General features: G+C 37.3%; 1 protein-coding gene across 1 annotated transcript in view; it reads left to right on the forward strand.

Moving 5' to 3' along the window:
- Window positions 1–258: 258 nt before the first annotated feature.
- Window positions 259–18,598, forward strand: part of LOC136263647 (ubiquitin carboxyl-terminal hydrolase CYLD-like) — a 28,399-nt gene continuing 10,059 nt past the window's right edge. The window contains exons 1-8 of the mRNA XM_066058288.1: window positions 259–514; window positions 873–997; window positions 4,599–4,713; window positions 5,204–5,346; window positions 5,486–5,561; window positions 5,679–5,821; window positions 12,268–12,361; window positions 14,110–14,368. Of these exons, the coding sequence (XP_065914360.1) occupies window positions 977–997; window positions 4,599–4,713; window positions 5,204–5,346; window positions 5,486–5,561; window positions 5,679–5,821; window positions 12,268–12,361; window positions 14,110–14,368 (851 nt within the window). The 5' untranslated portion in view covers window positions 259–514; window positions 873–976. The remainder of the gene's footprint in view (window positions 515–872; window positions 998–4,598; window positions 4,714–5,203; window positions 5,347–5,485; window positions 5,562–5,678; window positions 5,822–12,267; window positions 12,362–14,109; window positions 14,369–18,598) is intronic.

The following is an 18,598-nucleotide window of genomic DNA, read 5'->3' on the forward strand; positions in this document are numbered from 1 at the left end:
TAAATTCATTTTTTTCTTGTACAGTACTCTGCACAAAAAGTAGTGAAGTATTTGCAATGGTTCGCACACGTTCATTAAGTACAAGGATTTGCAATTTGGTCACATAGGATTTACAAATAAGTCAAGTAATTAACAAAGTACAAATTATAAGCCTTACAAGACCTAATAGACTTCATGAACCCTTGCAACTTCTTTGTTTAGATCTCCGAGTTGTGTGCCATTTTATTTATGTGGATTTCTGCATTGTTTAAAGGTCTAGAGTCAAAGTATGTGTAAGGTATACTTAAGAGACATAATTATTTTTATATGTATGTCCATACTTATGTGCAAGCTTAGTTTCCACATACTACCTTTATTTATGTTTAACCGTAGGATGAAGAAATTGAAGAAGAAAATAACGATGAATTTTGGGCTGGTGTTGAGTATTACACTTTTACATCGAACAGAAGAATATTTGTACAGTTGACAAAGTTGCTACCTTATAAAGGACCTAGACCTAAGAAACTACCAAAAGGTGTGTACAGACATCTCCGTACATACAGCATACATATGTATGTGATCCTAGTATGATATATGGTTACTATGATTGTCTGGTAGTGGTTAGATGTTAAGTAATGCTTACCAAATGAGTTAAATTTTCTTCACTCTGACACATCATACTGATCTTTGTAAAAAAGGTTTAAGTCCCTTATGATAAAGTCAATACGTGTATGTACGTATTAGGAAATCCCACATTGTATAGGTTTCACATGGAGTCTACATTGCACACATTAATATACATACGTATGTAAATTTTCCTTATGGAGGGCTACTTCACATAAAGCTTTTAGTTATGTATCTAACTGACATTCATTTAATGTTTTCATATACAGATCAAAATCCACACAAACTTGCAGTGGGGTCTGCTATACAATATGGTGACCCACCAAAGTACGGAGTGATCAAGTGGTTGGGAAAATTTCCTCAAGGTGAAAGGATGTATGGTGGCATAGAAATGGTTAGTGTTGATGACATTTGTAAATTTTGTTCCTCTTTTAAATTACTTTAGTATCATGCAGTACAATAGTAACTATATAGTAGGGACCACAAAGGAGTAGGCGTGGCCCGCAAAATAATATCACCCAAAAACCAGCCTCAATTTTCCCAGACGATGATGAGGCAGTATTGGTTAGGTAAAACTAAGCCCAAACAAGCTTTCAGATCGACCCGAAACACTTTCAATAAGTTGCTACGGAATTTAAAGAAAAAATAATAATTTAATGGAATTTCCTACTGACTGAGTAAGTAAGTAACTGACTGATGCCTTCAGACAAGTGTAACTTGATAACGGCTAAGGCTATGGGCTTGACTTTTTCACTGTTCAATGTCGCTTCGGGCCAAGAGGTGCCTTTTGGCATACCGCAGTACGCACAATGCATTCTTCATGGATTTACCAGTGTTCTCCTTTGTGTCCCATTCATCTTTGCTGACAGTGAAAAGTGTTGATTTTGCGGTAGCACGTGATGGCTTCCCTTCAAAATGGAAATTGTCCGTATTTTTCATAGTGGCTACTCTGATTACGGAGGTGCTTTTCAAACAGTTCTTGATTCGTACTGCTGTGTAACGGGTTGAACATAGCCAACAACGAAGCGTAATGGATACTTCACTTTTCAGATGATAATTGATATAACTGGGGCGCATGGCGCCATTTCTTTCTTTTGGTATTGCATGGATTGCAGAAGTGTTTTTCGAATAGTTCTTGATCCGAAATGCTGTGTAACGGGTTGGGAATAGCTGAAAATGAAGCATAATGGATACTTCACTTTTCAGATGATAATTGGGGTGTGCGGTGCCATTATGTGTGGGTTCACCAAGTCAATTTTACAAAAAAGTTAACAAACAAGTACACAGAAAAATTTGGAATTTTCAACTAGAGTAGGGACCATAGCATATAATAAAAAGTACTGAAACAAGCTGGAGTAGTGGATGATGTTAAATCACAATAAGAAAATAAGAAGTGTTATGTCTTTCTGTGAACTTGTTGTATATAGTATGATAGTTGGCCTTAAAGATGAAATGATGAACTGTTTTGTCATATAGATTTAGTTCTTTTAGAACACCTTGTTTTACAGTTTCACTTTAGTATCATCAATAGAGAACCCTTCTCTCTTAGTTTATTCTCCAGCAAGTATACGTTCTGCTGATTGAAATTTTATGTGTATCTACTATCTTTCCCACTACAATTCGTTACATAGCTAGCGTATTTATCTGCTAATGTCTCACTAGAGATGCACCTTAAGTACCAATCATTTAAAGTAAATTTGTATTATGTGGTATACATGTAATTATAAATAAATGGCTGCTACCCTGTATACTGTATGTTATTCATTTTACAAGTATTAAGAAAACTTAGGAATTTTAAGTTTGATTGGGGATCATAGAAAAAAGTAGGGAAACAAGGGAGGTCGCCTACTGTACACAACTACAGATATGCTAATCCTTACTTCATTTCAGTCTATACCTATGAATGAATTAGGGATTAAATGTTCACTAATATATCTGCAGGTGTAGGTGAAATTATGACAGGTATACGACATGGAAAGAAAAAATGGCACCAGAGGTAATGTTTTTGTCTGAAAACACACCCAAACTGTCAATTACTGACTCGAAAGTAAAGTGGCCATTACGCTTCACTTTCATCTTTGTTCAGCTTGTTACACATTGAAGAACAGTAGGAGAAGTGCCTCTGCAATCAATCCAGTCACCACAGAAAATGCGGATGATTCCCATTTACAAATTTAGGGAAGCTGTCACACATTACCATGAATCAACACCTTGGGGTGTCAGCAAAAAGAAATGGGAAATAACTATGCAAAGGAGAACAAAACAGGCCCGTAACCAGGATTTGTCAAAGGGGGGTTCAACTTTGACATGGTAGGCATTAACAGCAGTGGGGATCTGGGGGCACAGCCCCCAGCCGCTGACAACACTTTACTATTTGACTTCTCCTAACTGGCCTAAAATTAATAGTACACACTAATGACTCCAAAGAGCAGTTGTAAGTGTATAATTCTGACTAATCCCTTCAAATCCAACATATTGTATAATTTGAAGTTAATCTCAACTTCAGTATGTGCAGCAACTGCACATGTTTCGGTTAATTTTGGTACCTATAACTAGATACATTTCTTCTATACATTGAAATAATCAACACATGAAGCTATCCATTTACTATCTACTTATTGGTGTTTTGCTCAGTACTCCTCTACTCAATCAATAACTATTATTCCTTTGTGTCACACCTAAGTTACATGTGACTTCTTGACTATACTGTACAATGTTGTGGTTTTTTAGGACAGAGACTAAGTAGGTTTACAGTACATAGCTAAATACAAAAAGCATTTTTCCAATGTGGTTCACATATTTGGTGGTGATTCCCATATTTTAGTATGGTTAGTCCTTTATCAATGCTATTTTAGCTTGAATTTTCAGAGGGGGGTTTCCAGAACCCTGTGCATGCCCACCCATATACACCCCTGCACATCAGTGAAAGAGCTAGGACTTTGCAAATAATATTATACTCATACAGATAATTTTTGTTGTGAACTTCCTTGCTATATAGTTAGTTGGTAAACACTATCCCAATAACTAAACATTTAACTGAACAATCAAGAGCATTACATGCACACAAACATTTCTTAGGTATACTAAGCAGTAACTACTATTTGTTACCTAGCAGCTATATAAAACACAGACCTCTTCAGCTACATCAGTACAATTCATTAAGGAGCCACAAATTAATAGTTTGGGTTGTCTACACTTTACGAATAATAGTAGCTATTAAATCTGATGATTTTAGCCATTACTACATATCTGAAAAATAGGTATAGCACATAAGCACATTATAGAAGAGGTTGGTCTTAATTGTTTGAAAGCTTTAACCATGAAAGATTAGAGTAATTGAGTGACTGTTTTGTTAGAGCATTTGAGTAACTGTTGTATTAGAGTATTTTAGTGACTGTTCTATTAGAATATATGATCTTTTTGTGAATTTTCATCCCCACCCAGATCTTAGCTGTGTAGAGGTGGGTCCACTTTAGTTAACACCTCAGAGCAGCCTTCAGTGCCCTACATACAGCCCCTCTCTACCTTTCGGGCGTCCATGCCTTATACACCAGCTTAAAACTTATTTTTAAAATTGGTAATCCTGGAGGGGGGTTCGTCCGAACCACTCGAACCCCCTGGTTATGAGTAAGTCCATCATGTATGCATTCTATGTCAAAAGGCACCTGTTGGGCTGAAGCAACGTCGAAGAGTGAGAAAGCCATGCCCGTAACCTTAGCTGTTTTATTGAGGTATGCTTGTGTGAAGGCAGGCATACAGATATTCAGTAGAAAATTTCATTGAATAATAAATTACTTGTAAAATTTTGTAGAATATATTGGAAGCATTTGGGGTTGTACTGAAGGCACTTTTGGGCTTGGTTACAAAATATTGTCAATTAAGGTGCCAGCAAGGTACTGTGAAACTGGTTTACGGGTGATATTTTTTTGCTAGAAAAAGCCCAAACTTCCATACACAATGCTGTCATACTGTATAACACTACTACATACTTGTAGGATGAAGTTATTCAGGATGCCAGTGATGGATTTTGTGATGGTATGAAATATTTTGAATCACAGCCAGGAAGAGGAATATTTCAACTGTTATTGTCACTTAAACCTGACCAAAGAAGTATGTGCATGTGAACTTTTTTATAATTATAGTGAAAGTTATCAGTAGTAATTGTTACTGGTACAGTATTTAAGACACATGTACGAATAGATGTTTTCTTACATGTAATATGTACATTCCTTAAATATTATATGCACTGATTTCTATACTGTAATAATTCTAACACAGCACTATATAAATGTGATCTAATATTCATGTAGTTCATTAGTTAGTAATTGTTGTTAGTAACAATACAGCCATATTATAAGTACATGAAAATTGTGATAGTGTATTCATTTGGCTGTGAAGAAGAAGCTTTGTCAGGTTATGTATTTGCATATGTTTTGTATAACTATTGTGTACAGTATGCTATAATGGCATATAGTGATGCTACGTATGTAAGTGTGAGGTGTGTGCTTGTTGTACACAATTAGGACTATAAATCAGATCACATATAGAGATGCTTTTGGCCTTAGCCTTTGGTGTGCTATTTCTTTTGTACTGTATGTAGCCGTGACAAAAAATGAATTAGTACCAAAGGAACCTGCAGCTCAGCATTTACAACTAACTCATCATAAACATCAATGGATGAACTATGCAAAGAGATTTGCACATAGAATCTGTCAAATGGGGCTTTCATATGATAATAATGTGGTAAGCTCTTGTTTTTCATCATAACGTAATTAAATACATAGAATTATAGATAATCAGAGTTACTTATAGTACATATACAATGTATGTCAGCAAGCATTTATGTTAGTCCATTATTGATTTGATAATGTTTCTGCAACAGGAAGAAAATAATGAAGATGAATACCTTCCAAGTTTACAGTTGCATTCTAATGAAAGATTTGCCAACAAGATTGAATGTATGGAAAGTACATTAGAAAATCAGTGATGATTTATTTGCATGTGTATACATATTTATGCTTTGATACTTGCTTATGAATTTTGTATTGCAGGTTAGTACAAATTCTTTTGTATAGGCTCAGTAAATTCACCTACTTTAAAAGCATACAAATTTGAAGTAGGCTCTGCAGTCCAGTATGGTAATCCAGTACGATATGGAACGATAAAGAAATTGATGATGTCTCCAGGTTGTAGTCAACAATGTGCAAGTGTTGAATGGGTGAGTACTGTGCTCACTGCTGAGATGTATTCGTTATGTCTGGTGTTATAAATGTATATACATGTTAATAAAAGCAGCCTTATTATACGCATGCTCTGTATGTCAATGTACAAAATATTGATACAACAAGCTGGTGATATGATTAATATTGTAGTAGTAGAAAGAGGGCCAGATATTACACTAGGGCATTGACATGTTACGTTTGAGTTATATCTGTTGGTGGTGTGGTGTGTCTATGCTGTAAAGCTGTGAGGTTTATAACTTCTTGTAATGTGTGGATATATCCAAATTTTCGCTATATAAATTGAAGCGCACCAAGGTTTAGTGTATATGCTTATATGGATTAGGTACATTATACAGATGTACCATGAAGCCACCTACTTCAAAAGCAACTTTCAGGATATCTTAACCTTGGCTTAAGCCATGACTGGTTATGGTAATTATATAAAGTACCGTGGCCTTGATGTGGGAACTGTACTGCCAGTTTATTTTTATTAAAAACCTCAAGCCAAAATCAACTGTGGAAGTTTATTATTACTCACATGATGAAAGCCATACATCCAATTTGCACTACAGCACTCAGATGGAAATTATTGTCACCCTTGCCATCCTATGGGTTGAGAAACGTTGGTTTAAGGTGAGAACTAGTGCATAAGCATATACACAAACAGTTCATCATATTTTTGATTATGAACCATGCCCACTTTTCTAATGACACAAGGTAACCACTTTAAAGCAAAGCTTACCCCTTTAGATGTTTAGTAAATGTTGTAAACTGTCTTTAAACAATGCCGCGCAGCTTTAAAATGCTTATTTCCGTGATACTTGTAGAACTTGCCCATTCATGTCCATGTAGTCACAACATTAGTTGCTGCTGGCTCATAATCAAATTATACAAATTAGTCTATATAATAAATCAGTGGTATCTTGCCTGGGTGATTAGTTGCCCACCACTGGCTAGTAACCTGCAATTGGCATGTTACATATCTGTTGTATCATGTGCCCGAGAACGTGGGTGAGCGGCAAACACAAGGATGTATGTACAGTGTTGCACCAATAATCGGTTCAATAATCACTATTGGGTTAATAATGGCTACTAGCCAATTAAATCGGTTTTGATTATTTAAATCAAAACTGGTGTTGATATCCACTGCACTGTGTAGTATTGCAAGTATAAAGTTCGATTATGGATCATAGAAATACAAAGTAGTGAAACAAGAGGAGGTCACCTACACATGAAGACATTATATCCTTAATCTATATATACCCACAACTGAATTAGGGATTAAATGTCCACTAGTATATCTCAGGGTGTACGCGACCTTGCTTCACTGCTGTTTTAATCCCTAACCAAACTTTAAAATTATTAATACTATACTTGTTTGTTTGCTATTTTGTAACATCATTATTGCTGGTGAACTCACGCATGCCAGAAAGAATGGCACCAGGCTCAGTGCCGCTTATTGATTTCGTCTGAATGTGTCCACCAACTATGAATAACTGAAGTGGCCATTATACTTCATTCTCAGCTATGTTCAGCCATTACACAGCATTACAAATCAGAAGCACTTGGCAAAAGACCTCCACAATCGATTAATCACAATGGAAAACTCAAGACGTTTCCTGTCATACGTAGGGAAACTGTCACATAGCACTACTGCAAATCGACACTTTGCACTGTTAACAAAGATAAATGGGACACAAAGGAGGACACAGATAAGCCCATGAAGCATGAATTGTATGTCGTGCCAAAAGGTACCAATTGAGCTGAAGAGACGTTGAACAGTAAAAAAACTAAGCCAGTAACCTTAGCTGTTATCAAGTTATGCCGTAGTCTTAGCCGTTATAAAGTTATACTTGTCTGAAGGCATCAGTCAGGCAGTCAGTCAGGCATCAGTCAGGTAGTCAGTTAGTCAGTAGAAAATTCCACGAATATTTTAAACAACTTTTTGGAAGTGTTTCACGTCATACTGAAGGCACTTTTAGGCTTGGTTATACCTAACCAATACTTCCAAGGTGCCATGAAGGTATTGTGAGGCTGGTTTTAGGGTGATACATTTAGCCAGAAAAGCCCAAATACAGTACAACAGTACTGTATAATGGTGATGTGGGGGAGGCTAGACATAAGCTATTTGGCGTTGCACTAAAATGTATGTATACCACAAGCAAAAAGCTACTCATTTTTTACCAGGTTTCTACTGCTATGTATACAGTTGAGACAAGTGGCTGGTACTACATAGAAACCTAAAATATGGGCATGGCTTGTAGTCACCACTAAACCATTAACACATAACTACACTAGTACATATCAGGCAAGGGCCCATGATACAACTATTGCATACACATATATTATTTCTACATAGTGAGAGAATATGTGTAGCAAATTCCAGACTTGTTTGCAAAACTTCTGAGCTTTTTATTTTCTCAGCATTATCTGCAGTGTCCAAGGAATGGGTCACAGCCTTCTGTAGTGAGTAATTTTGGAACTATAGTGCTAGTCAGTAGGAAGAGCAAAATAATTGATTTGTGCAGCAACTACCGTAAAAGCAGAAAATTTGATAGGAAAATATTTGGCAAATTGAACAAAATGTGTATTTGATGAATATTATTAATGATTCGTCTTTCTACAGGGGCCCGCACTAATTACTTTTCCCATGCTAATTATGTACGCGTCACACTAGCTATCGTATCTTTATAGCAAGTATTTAGTGATGGAGTCATGTGAAAGTACTAGCAATAGTCACGGCAGCTTGAGCGATACCTTTGACTATTACAGCTGTATTTGAGGTTACCACGAGTACAAAACTATCTGGGATGCATCTATAGGTGAAGTAGTCAATTACAGTCGTGAAACAGATAATCTTCACGATGACAATGTTGTAAGTGGGGTGCATAGAGGAGTAATTGTTGGTCATGTTCCATGTCACTTATCACAAGGATTTTCATTCTTTCTTGAGTTGGGTGGTCGCATATCTGCTACAGTGAGAAGATATTTCCAAGTGTATACTTGCTGCAAGAACCTACTGAAGAAATCAAGAACATTAGAAAGTTTATAACCGTATGCGAAAACAACTACAAAATGAGCAAAGTTGCTGTGTTGAAGCTGAAGTCAGTGTAATTAAGCAAGAACCTGATAAACCAATTAGTTGTAAGCCTTCCGCTACTACAGAAACTCTACAGCTGAAGGTGATGTTGACAATGTAGCCGCTGCAGTCAAACCTACCAATACATGTGTCGCATACAATAAGGATGAAGATTTTCACCTCAGTGATGAAATTCTACAACTGCACCAACTATTGTTATTGGAGACTCAGATGTTTCCAATTCTGATGAACAGACTGAAAAATGGGTTTGCCTTGACAGAATTATGTACCCTGCGTTTAAATATAACAAAGCCATTTTACTTGTGGTGGCCATTGTTTAACAGACAAACACATATCATTTGCACAGGCACTTTTGAAAAAACAGTTCCCATCTATTAATGGGCATCAAATCAACTCTTGTTGCAGAGCGACATGGTAAAAGTTTACCTTCAAATGGGGTACAAATTTTACTGGTTCATAGTAACCACTGGATATTGTTATCAACAATGCAGTGCTCCGATGGCAGTATGAAAGTCTGTGATTCAGCTTTTCATAGTGATCTTAAGGAATTGTAAACAGTAAAAACTTTAGTTAGAGATGAGAAGACACTAAAAGTATCAACATGGACACAGAAATGCAACCAACACCTATTGACTGTGGTATATTTGCTATTGCAATGATGGTTACCATTGCTTATGGTGGTGAGCCATGCTGTATAGTGATTATGAACACTCAGTGATGCACAACCACCTTTCACAATTCTTAAAGATATACTTCTGGTTCCCTTCAGTTCCTTACAATCAATGAAGAACAAAGCAGAAAGGACTTGTCTAACCTTCAATGTAGAACAATGAATAAGTTTTAGACTCTATTAGTCACTAGTTTGTTAATTACGTAGTGAATTATGTTGTGAATATAATCATATGGTAGCTAATGAAATGACTGTGAAATTGAGTTAAATAAGATGTAATTCTTCATAGGTACAGTGTCAAAATCACAACTAAAGTTTATACTATCAATCAAGCACACATAATTATCACAGTGTATCAGAAGACCTTCACATCTGCAAAGCATGGGTTATTCCAGCATGCCTGAATCCATTATTGGCAAGTTGAGACCTACTACAGATTTCTGCAGTTGAGGACATCAGCCAACTTGCACTCATTAGCTTTTTTGCACTCATCCGTACATCTATTTTGATGCTGATTACAGGTACCCCACTGTCAAACTGTCTGCAAATCTTGTACATACCAAATCTTAAACCGCTGCTTTTCATCTTTAAGTGGTTTAATCATGGCCAGGTCAATCGACTGTAGCTTGTCGGTACAATTAGCTGGAACCACCACCAATCAAATAGTATTGGCACATAACCAATTTTTAAATTTAGTTGTTTGCTGTCCTTTAAATACATCAAATATTTCCAGGGTAGGCTGGGATTGTGGTAACTTCAGTGCATATCTCGTTTTGATTTAAGAAAAAACTTATTTAAGTGTTGAATCATTGACACTTCATTTGATCAGTGGTTTGAAGTGTGTGACAGATCATAACCCTCAGGAAATTCAACCACTGGGTGACATCTATTGATTTTGCCCTCATACAATATATGTGGGTACGTAAAGCATCCTGTAAAAGTAGCAGCCAGAACAACAGTTATTTGTGGTTTATCATCTGATCCCTTGATAACTGCATTCTTGCTACCCTGCTTCTCCATCGTCCAGTCATCAACTGGCAGCAAATGGATTCCCGTGTGGTCCCAGTTGAAAATCAGATCATCTGGTATACCATTCATGATTACCTCTACACAAATATCATTTAAGAAACCTTCTTTGAGGTAGATTAATTCACTTTGAACCACTTTACCTATGTTGCTGCTCTTTTGTCTTACAAAGTTCATTCTAAAGAGAGGAGATTTAGCCCAGGATTTCTTCACCTTGAAGGATCCCCTTGCACTTTCAAATATCCTGGACATCGCCTAGGTATAGTGGCTTCAGCAGCAGCTGTGACCACCCACATATTGACTGAAGAACCAGCAGACCTCGGGGACTTAGTACTGTGCAATCAGCTTCTTCTTGGAATAAAAGCAGTTGTTCCTGATGTTTCGTGGGTAGCTTTTTGATCGGTTTTGTATTACCAGCCTTTATACATTCTTTTAGCTCATGCAAATACTCTTTTTTGAAGCATCTTGCAGATGCCTCTGTTACGAAAAATCTGAAACTTTTGGAGAAATGTTTGGATACAGTTGTTGGACCATGCTCATTAGTATATCTTGCAATCTCAGCCCTCTCTTCGTCAGAGTAAGTTGTGTACGACACGGGTGTTTCCCTAGATTTCTTCGCGTTTTCGATCTCAAGCTTGATTTTCTTATTTGTTGATTCAATATCGTTAACGGTCAAGTGATCATTAGCTTGTAATTTAGATGGCAACCTGTCATTATTCTCTGAAGTACTTCAAAAGAGCCATGAGTTAAGATACGTGCACTTCAGAGCAACCATAATACTTAAAAGTTATGTAACTGGCCAGCTGTTTGGTGGATTTAAATTGACAATTCCAGTTAAAATTCGCCAACCGCCAAATTTAATTCCCAGTCAATTTTCTGCTTTTATGGTATACCGTATAGAGGTAAACTTTGGCGAATAGCAAGCAAAATCGCATTTGGCGAAATAAACTTTGGCGAATTCAAGCTCAATCTGTAGCTGTGAAGATGCTAATCTCAGGCACCAAACGAGTAATTGGCATTAAACTTTGGCGAAAAAAATTTATAGCGAATTGCCAAATTTGCCAAAGTTTTCCCCCGCCAAAGGTTCCCTCTATACAGTACTGAAAATAAACTACAGATGTTTACATTCGCAGCCATAACTTCTGTTTGCATTAATCTACAATGTTGCAATTTGGCTTAATGTGTTCATCATGGTTTAGCAAATCAGCCAAGGTATAGTGTTAGCCCTGTGGTCATTTATGCATATGAGTGTAAAGGCAGTTTAGTTGAAGAAATGATAACAATCTTGCTAATTACGTTTACTGCATTGTAAACAAATGCATGTGACACACATACTGTTGGACTACAGAAACAGAACAAATATTTTTGACCTCTCCATGAGCAGGCGAATAAGATAGTGTATAGTTTTGATCAGTTTGAGTCTTCCTTCTCCGAGTAATGGCTCATTAAAAACTTTCGTATTTTTTCTTTGTAGAATGTGTGATTTTATCATTTTTAAAATTTCCATTTTCTCTATACACAGCTGTGCGAACAAGTCAGGTATTTGCTGAGATGGTCACATATACAGAATTATGTATGTATGTTATAACCTCCAAGCTAGCTAGTTCAAAGTACACAATGCCTGATATTTTATTGATTATATGCAGGAACTGGGTGGGTGTGGTGAAATTCAAATTTCTGAGCTACAACCTGATGGCAGATTTATTGTTGATGTAAATGATACAACAGGACAGCTAAACCGTGAGACATACTCATGTGTACAGTACTATACTGATGACTTTTGTGTATAGTATATCAACATTTCAGTCAATTTACATATATTGCTTATTCAATCAGCATGCTTATACATGTGTGCTAAAGTTAATAATATGGAGAGGAGAGTATCTAACACCATATAGTCCTGTAGCAGATGATTGCGCTAAAGTTAAATGACTTTTCTGTGTAGCATAAACTGGCTAGCATATTTTCGTATTTAACCATAAAGACACGATGGCATGTGTTCAACTTTTGGCCAGCAAGAGCGTGAGCATGACTGATAACTTCGAGGATACCTCTGTGAGCACATCTGAAAAACTATTAATAGACCACCCAGAATTTTTAGCTGCATTCGGCCATGTGTCACCATGTTAACAAGCAAAACCTGCCTTTGAGTGTTTTGTAATTTAAAGAAGCACCGTCCATTATATTTCTTTATTCGGTCTTCATGATTTGCTGGTTCAGTAGGATGATATTCTCGAACATTCTTCACCATGCGATACTGCCATTTTAGTATCACAATCAATACTAAAGCCACTATTCACAATACTCAATAGTTCACGATACTTACAAATAAGTCAAATCATAGCTGGTGCCACATAATGTATTGCTCAGCATTCCTGCAGGAAGTCCTTATAGGTGATAGCAAACTAGCCACTATCATCCTTGTTTACAGTAACAGTTATTGCAACACATGCTTTGAGGTTGTTATGGTGTTCACACCTCTTTGCAGGGGAAACCAGATGGGTGTACTTTATCATTTACAAGGATTCTTAGCCAACTACTGCATAACAAATGGATTTTTAAATGACAGTAATGTACAGGCATGGTATCACGATAGTTAATAACAAAATATCGCGATATCGATACTTTCAAAATATCGCGATGTGTTGCTAAAACGGTAGTATCGCTCAGCCCTACATGCAGCTAACAGTAAGGAACTAACTAATACTAGAAATCTACACATTACATGGAAAAGAAGCCATTAATATCTGTGCAATCATCTAGGTAGTGTTAGATACTCTCCTCTCCATATTATTAACTCTTGATGTGTATATGTATGCATGTGTGTACATACATACGTACGTAGGACTGTGCTACATACAGTATGTACCACTCAATGTCATCTCGCGAGAGTGCAAGCGATTAAAAACTTGCTAATTAAAGGGTGTGGCATCTATTTTACTCACAAGTATTCATCTCAAAGAAAATAGAATGAATACTCATTAGCAAAATGGTGCCACGTCCTTTAATTAGCCAGTTTTTAATCGCTTGCACTCTTACAAGATGATGTTTCATTTGAGCAGTATTGTACTTCACCTGTTTTACTTTCTGTTTTTCTCCCTTATTATGCTTAATATTTTATATGCATTAATCTCTAGGCAAACTGTTTTAGTAGGATACTTCACAATGCAGTGACTGTTCTATTAGAGAGTATCTTGATCTCTAGTTGCTCTACCCACTTCCAAGAAGAGCTCGCTTTTACTCTGTGCGACTTTTCTATTAGGCTATTTTGACAATTAGGTTCAAACAATACCAGGCATAATCATTATACAGTTGGGAATATCACAGAACATCAGGCAGTACACATTAGTATTATGGTATTGTTATATCAGGCAATTACATAAAATGCATATGATGTGAGAATTAGACAACTTATGTACACGTGGAAGTTAAGGTCCTTACAAAATAGTTATAAAATGTTGCATGAACCTTGTCATTCTTACCTGTAGCATTAGAAGCCATGCTGTATATTTATGATGAAAAAGAGCTACTGGTTGTTCCTCCTGAGAAATTTGATGTACGTAAACATACTGAAACTAAGGGAATTCAAGGCTGTCATAATTCCTGTTACCTTGATGCTACTTTATATGGACTGTTTGCTTTCTCTGATGCCTTTGATTTTGTGTTGTTGGATATGGTCACTACTGGTGGTGAAGAACAACATCTACAAAAGATGCTTAAAAACAAAATAGTCTACCCTCTTAGAGTGTAAGTAATGAACACGTTGTATTGTTATCTACTAGCTATCCACATACATATGTATCAAACCTGGCACTAATCTGATTATACTTACATGTTGTATGTTAGCTCTAGGACACACCAGCTATGGTGGTGGATCTACAAATTTTAAAATACAGTTTTGTACTTTTATAGATGGATTAAATAAATAAATAAGTGGTCTATGCACATGCCCCCATGCAAATTTTGGTTAGTTCCTCATATAAAAGTCACGAAATACGTAGGATAAGTATTTATAAATACAAAGAAATCGTATTATTGATGCCTCTTATGATCTAATAGTTCTGCTGGTTCTAGTAGTTCTAATGGTTCTGCTGGTTCTGTAGTTCCCGTGGTTCTCATGGTTCTGCTGGTTCTAATGGTTCTAGTAGTTCTGCTGGTTCTAATGGTAGTGCTGGTTCCAGTAGTTCTGCTGGTTCTTGTGGATCTCATGGTTCTAGTGGTCCCAATGGTTCTGCTGGTTCTGTAGTTCCCGTGGTTCTGCTGGTTCCAGTGGTTCTGCTGGTTCCAGTGGTTCTGCTGGTTCTAATGGTTCTGCTAGTTCTAATGGTTCTGCTGGTTCCAGTGGTTCTGCTGGTTCTAGTAGTTCTAATGGTTCTGCTGGTTCCAGTGGTTCTGCTGGTTCTCATGGTTCTACTGGTTCTGTAGTTCCCGTGGTTCTCATGGTTCTGCTGGTTCCAGTAGTTCTGCTGGTTCTCATGGTTCTACTGGTTCTGTAGTTCCCGTGGTTCTCATGGTTCTGCTGGTTCTAGTGGTTCTGCTGGTTCTAATGGTTCTGCTGGTTCTCATGGTTCTGTTGGTTTCAATGGTTCTCCTGGTTCTAATGGTTCTGCTGGTTCCAGTGGTTCTGCTGGTTCTCGTGGTTCTACTGGTTCTGTAGTTCCCGTGGTTCTCATGGTTCTGCTGGTTCCAGTGGTTCTGCTGGTTCTCATGGTTCTAATGGTTCTTCTGGTTCTCATGGTTCTACTGGTTCTAGTGGTTCTGCTGGTTCCAGTGGTTCTGCTGGTTCTAATGGTTCTGCTGATTCTAATGGTTCTGCTGGTTCTCATGGTTCTGCTGGTTTCAATGGTTCTCCTGGTTCTAGTGGTTCTAATGGTTCCAGGTTCTCATGGTTCTAGGTTCTCATGGTTCTAGTAGTTCTAATGGTTCTGCTGGTTCTCATGGTTCTACTGGTTCTGTGGTTCTCATGGTTCTGCTGGTTCCAGTGGTTCTGCTGGTTCTAATGGTTCTGCTGGTTATAATGGTTCTGTTGGTACCAGTGGTTCTCATGGTTCTACTAGTTCTACTGGTTCTGCTGGTTCTGCTTGTTCTCATGGTTCTGCTGCTTCTAATGGTTCTAGTGGTTCTAATAGTTCTGTTGGTTCCAGTGGTACTGCTGGTTCTCATGGTTCTACTGGTTCTTGCAGTTCTCATGGTTCTGCTGGTTCTAATGGTTCTGCTTGTTCCAGTGGTTCTGCTGGTTCCAGTGGTTCTTGTGGTTTTAATGGTTCTGCTGGTTGTGATGGTTCTACAGGTTCTAGTGGTTCTGCTGGTTTAATGGTTTTTCTTGTTCCAGTGGTTATAAAGATTAAAGGTATCAACATTATCAAGGTGAATGGGTAAATGATTCCATAATCGGATTGCTCTTGGGGGAAAAGGAGTGCGTACATATAGGAGTCAATTCTCAAGGGTAATTGTAGGAATTTCCTGCTACTATTATGGGTGAGACTGGAAGCATTATGAAGGATGTGATTACAAGGGTAGGATAGGGTTGGGTAGTATTTCAATATTCAGTGTTGCCTATACGCACACAATGTTATGTTCAATATTGAATGCTACAGCTATTTTGAAAATACCACAATATCATTTGTGCAGTATTATTGCACAATTGCTAAGTGATAACTGTAATGACTATACTAAGAAGCCTTAATCGTTATTATTAGTGCTTTACAGTGACCACAGGACTGATACAGACACTACAGAACTGAACCTAGAACCTGAACACTAATGGCCTGACAGCAACTTGTGCATGTCAGTTTCATTTGCCCATAATAATGCACCGAATGACTCATACTGGACATGGCAATGATTACAGTAATCGCATGGTCACCTTATTGCAATAATCGCAAGTAGAACTACCAGTACCACCCAACCCTACACAAGGGATATCTATGTATTGATTGATAATTTTATGAAACACTACGGAAGTTGGATTGTCTCTTTTCCTCTCTAACGATTGCCAATCAAGATAGCTGATGCACTAGAATAACAGGAATAATCACTAAACCCAAATCTGGCTGCTTTCCTTTGAATCATTTCTATTCAGTGAATATGTGTGGTGACCAGATAACTACAGCATATTCAGTAATAAGGCGGATGTAAGTCTGGTAGCATTTACTTTTGACATCCTGTGAACACCGTCCTAAATTCCTTCGGAAAAATGCTAGGACAGAATTCGCTCCACCGACAATTCCTGAAATAGCTATGTGCGGACCAAGAAAGGTTATGTGAAATTGTTAGACCAAGGTAAACACTCTCTGTATCATGTAATCATTTAGCTTGTTGTGGTAAACAAGAGGAGAAGGTCAGAGTTCTAGTGGTTCTAATGGTTCCTGTGGTTCTAATGGTTGACTATATGGGTACAGTTGACCTGGGGATGACCAAGAACAGGGATTTGGTGACTTGCACGGGACCCTAGTGCCTTATAGATCACCGATTACGTATAAGTACCTACTCTGGAAAAAGAGTTAGCATCAGCCACTCATTCTTAACTAATCTATTATATATATCATCTGCTAATTAGCGCCGCCATAGAAAAACTTTATATCACATAGCTATTACCAAGCTTTATACGTATCACAATATGAACGTATATCACAAACACTAGACAATTCAACTATTGGAAACATGTTTTACACTGCAAATAAAAGCTGCTCATGCCTAACAGGTTATAACATTGTACTACTGCTGGATGCTTAAGATTAGTAGGCATGGTCGCTGAAACTTGTAGGCTGCCACAACATTTTGAGTTTGTAAAGCTCACTGTTCACTTATCACAAGACTTGTGGCCACAATTCAACCATTAACACATAACACGTCTGAGTGCAGCACTCCTGTACATGCTCAATAGTCAATAGTCTAGTGATTGTATACACCACTGTACCCTTATTACAACACTATAACATCATTATGTACAAGTGCAGATTGTCTAAGATATTGCTTTACATGGTATAATGTGACCCAATTTTTGAAAATTATTCTTCTGTACTCACACACCACTGGCGTTCACTTTTCACCATGAATGGATAGCCATACACACCAATACACCTGCACATTTACACACCACTGACTTGTTCAGGGCGTTTGTCACAAGTGGATTTCTAGGGACATGTGCCAGCCATGGAATGCTATTAAAATAACAATCAGGTCTTCAAAATTAAGCCCTTACTAATACGTATTACATAATCAACAGTAGAATGGACAAGAAGTAGTTTCCATATTGTTCCCTACCTTTCGTGGAGCCGTAGAATGATTTTCATGAGTTTATGTTGCACGTATCTCAAGTTAAACATAATAGGATAAATCTCCAACAAGTGATTGTGATACGTATAAAGCTTGGTAATAGTTATGTGATATAAAGTTTTTCTATGGCGGTGCTAATTAGCAGATGACATATATAATAGAATGAGTGGCTGATGCTAACTCTTTTCCCAGAGTAGGCACTTATACGTAATCGGTGATCTGTAAAGTACTAGGGTCCCGTGCAAGTCACCAAATCCCTGTTCTTGGTCATCCCCAGGTCAACTGTACCCATATAGTCAACCATTAGAACCACTGGAACCATTAGAACCACTAGAACTCTGACCTTCACTGTGAAAAAAGAGGGATATAAGATGGTATTTCCAGTGGCTTATTGAATACACAAAAGCTTGATATAGCCTGTATTATACCAACAATCTCATGTAAGGTTTTAGTTAATGTGTTAAACATACTGAAACCATATATATGATGGTATAGTGTGGGCATTATATTCGATATAAGCTATTTCAGGTAATGTGGTAAATAAACTGAAACCATATATGTAATAGTATAGTATGCATTATACTAAAGTATAACGTGAGTATAATACAGGGTTTATATTAAGGCTTATTTGTATTCAATAAGCCACTGGAAATACCATCTTATATCCCACCTTTTTCACAGTGCTTCTCCTCTTGTTTA

This window comes from Dysidea avara, chromosome 8, assembly GCF_963678975.1.
Source record: "Dysidea avara chromosome 8, odDysAvar1.4, whole genome shotgun sequence".
In the NCBI taxonomy this organism is placed as follows: Eukaryota; Metazoa; Porifera; class Demospongiae; order Dictyoceratida; family Dysideidae; genus Dysidea; species Dysidea avara.